Genomic DNA, 2,616 nt, shown 5'->3' with positions numbered 1-2,616 from the left:
CCCCCACCCCACCCCAACCTCCCCCCCCTCCCCAGACTCTGCTAGCCCCCGAGGACCAGCTCCGGGACCTCTTCGACTCCACCATCCTGGGCATTGAGGTGAGCTGGGGGTGGAACGCACAGGGTCACCGGGGGAAGAGGGACCCCAAGGGAGAGCCCTCCCCTCCATTTTGGGGGAGTCTTGCAGGACCCCTCTACCCACAGGACATCTGAGCGAGGGACCCCGGCAGCGCAGAGCAGTTCGGTGCCTGTTTATTGTTGTTACAAGCCCAAATCTAGGGGAGCCTGGCTCCCTGGGCCCTGTTGTTTGGTGATGGTTAATAAATAAATACTCGGTTGACAGCTGGCGTCAGGCGCAGGTTCGCCTTTCAGGGCCTAGGTCCCTGGTGTCAGGGGTCCGCAGGGTGCAGGTCTCGGCGGGGGGGTCCCCGCTCAGAGGCGCAGCACGTAGGAGTCACTGTGGGTGAGGTAGCGCACCCAGCGCTGGGGGGGCCCGGCCGGCCCCGGCAGCCGCACGAAGCGGACGTGCAGCCCCGAGCAGGTGTGTGCAGGCAGCTCAAAGGCCAGGTTGGCCGGGCCCAGCTCCAGCAGCGATGCACGACTCAGCCCCGGCACTTCCAGCTGCGGGGAGGGCACGGTGACACCAGGGATGGCATGGGACACCAGCTCCCCACCTCTCCCTGGGCACCGCAGCTGCCCCCCCTGAAGGGGATGCGGGTCCCTGCCTGTCCCAGGCCCCATGGTCACCCCCACAAGAGGAACAGGTTCCCAAAGGGCTCCCCAAGGAGCAGGGAGGGGAACAGGTCCCTGCCCATCCCCAAGCCCTGGGGGAGCTCCCTGCCTGGCCCTCCCCCCCACCCCAGCCCTCACCTTGAAGAGCGCAGAGAGCTGTGATCCCCCCTGGCAGCGCGGGATGTCCCAGTGGATGGACTTGGTGCCGGGCTGCAGCTCGGCTGTCTGCTCGGGGCTGCTCAGCTCCTGCGCCAGGCTGGGGGGGCACAGGTGGTGAGGGGGTGACAAGGCGGGTGACAGCCCCCAGCCCCCCAAATGCCAGCACCCACCTGCTCACCCCCTTGGGCACGGGCAGCTGCAGACGGACATTGAGAGCTTGGCTGGAATTTGAGATGAGGGGCTCAGGGGCCAGGCTCTGCCACGGCCCCCCTGGGCCCTCTGGGCACCTACCTCTTGGGGGGCAGGTCACAGCGGAGCTTCAGATACAGCCGGAGCCTGCAGGGAAACAAGGATGGTCAGAATTGGGGTCAACCCTGGAGATGGTCAGGGTAATGCCCCCCCTCTGCACCCCCCTACTCACCTCCCGGTGGGGTCCTGGTCCACGGTGGGGAAGAGGCGGAAAGGCAGAGGCGAAGGGATGTCATCTGCCAGCTGGTACTGCATGAGCGTGAGCTGCGGGAGACAGGGCTCAGGTGGGGCTGCTGCAGCACCCCCCCCCCATCCCCAGTGTCCCCTGGCATTCCTCACCTCCCCCTGGCTCGGGGTCACCTTCAGGACCCTCCCGCTCTCAAACTCGTCCAGCTTGATAGAGCTGTGGAAGGCGCATTCATCCACCCGGACAGCCGTGCCATAGCCTGGAGGGGGCAGAGAAGGGCGCTACGCCGTGGTGGGGGTCAAAGCAGGGCGTAGCAGGGAAAAGCAAGCGCTGGGGGGCAGCTGGGGGTGTGCTGGAGGGCAGAGGCAGGTATTTGGAGGGGACTGGGCAGGGGCTCACCCCGCAGTTCCGACTTGCCCACGCAGAACTCCTCCGTCAGCCCAATGCGCATCTCTGCAGGGACAGGGACGGCGTGGAGTCACCCTGGGGGATGGCCCTGGCTGTCCCTGACTCCCCAGTACCCCAACCCCTGCCCCTCCTTACCCACGCAGCTGGGCAGGTAGCACTTGAGGCGGATTTCCCCCTGGACGTCCACCTTCATGGGTGTCCCCTGGGGAAAGGGGACGTGGGCTGAGCTGGGATGGGCAGGGTGGGTGGATGGGACTTCAGGGGGTCCCGGGGTGGGGGGGGCCTGGGGGCAGTGGGCAGAGCCAAAACACCCAGGGGACATGGGGCAATGCTTTGGGGACACGCTGAGGGGCGGGGGGGGGGGCAACGGGCAGGGGATCCCTGTCCCCACTCACGTTGGCGGCGATGACCACTGTCAGCCTCTCCACCACGTCCACGAAGACCTCGTTCCTGGTGCCCTGTGGCCAGATGGGGGGGGTCAAGGCTGGGAGGGGGACAATAGGGGGTCATAGGGACACTGAGAGGGTCCTACCTGCTCCCCCCGGGGTGGCAGCACGGGGCGGCTGGCGGCCGAGCTGGGGGCTACCCTGCTCTGCTGCGTCTCAGCGCCGAACTGCAATGACACAGGGGGGACGACAGGGTTTGGGCACCCTGGCTGGGCTGGGGGCGGGGATTTGGGGTGTCCCTGGGTCCTCACCAGCCCAATGGAGCCCAGGTCGAGGAGGCTGAAGGGTTTGGTGGCCACGGGCTCCGTGTGCATGAAGTTGCGCAGCACCTCGGGTGCCGTTGTCTGGACATAGCCGTAGTCCTGGGGGAGCCGGGGGGGGTTGTCACCCCCCACAGCTGTCCCATGTGGCCCGTGGGGCATCCTCTGCCCCCCCC

General features: G+C 67.3%; 2 protein-coding genes across 2 annotated transcripts in view; one reads left to right on the top strand and one right to left on the bottom strand.

Moving 5' to 3' along the window:
- The window catches only part of STAG3 (stromal antigen 3), a 9,874-nt gene extending 9,662 nt beyond the window's left edge, over positions 1–212 (top strand). The window contains exons 31-32 of the mRNA XM_010571412.1: positions 36–98; positions 204–212. Of these exons, the coding sequence (XP_010569714.1) occupies positions 36–98; positions 204–212 (72 nt within the window). The remainder of the gene's footprint in view (positions 1–35; positions 99–203) is intronic.
- A 219-nt stretch (positions 213–431) lies between these two features.
- AP4M1 (adaptor-related protein complex 4, mu 1 subunit) overlaps positions 432–2,616 on the bottom strand; it is a 3,004-nt gene continuing 819 nt past the window's right edge. The window contains exons 4-14 of the mRNA XM_010571411.1: positions 2,432–2,542; positions 2,267–2,347; positions 2,130–2,192; positions 1,870–1,936; positions 1,726–1,779; positions 1,479–1,585; positions 1,312–1,403; positions 1,182–1,226; positions 1,061–1,111; positions 870–987; positions 432–620 (exon numbers count right to left, since the gene is read on the bottom strand). Of these exons, the coding sequence (XP_010569713.1) occupies positions 432–620; positions 870–987; positions 1,061–1,111; positions 1,182–1,226; positions 1,312–1,403; positions 1,479–1,585; positions 1,726–1,779; positions 1,870–1,936; positions 2,130–2,192; positions 2,267–2,347; positions 2,432–2,542 (978 nt within the window). The remainder of the gene's footprint in view (positions 621–869; positions 988–1,060; positions 1,112–1,181; positions 1,227–1,311; positions 1,404–1,478; positions 1,586–1,725; positions 1,780–1,869; positions 1,937–2,129; positions 2,193–2,266; positions 2,348–2,431; positions 2,543–2,616) is intronic.

This window comes from Haliaeetus leucocephalus, unplaced genomic scaffold (genome assembly GCF_000737465.1).
Source record: "Haliaeetus leucocephalus isolate CR32 unplaced genomic scaffold, Haliaeetus_leucocephalus-4.0 Scaffold325, whole genome shotgun sequence".
Taxonomy (NCBI): domain Eukaryota; kingdom Metazoa; phylum Chordata; class Aves; order Accipitriformes; family Accipitridae; genus Haliaeetus; species Haliaeetus leucocephalus.
Note: the sequence above shows the minus strand (reverse complement) of the source record. Positions and strands in the feature narration are given on the sequence as shown.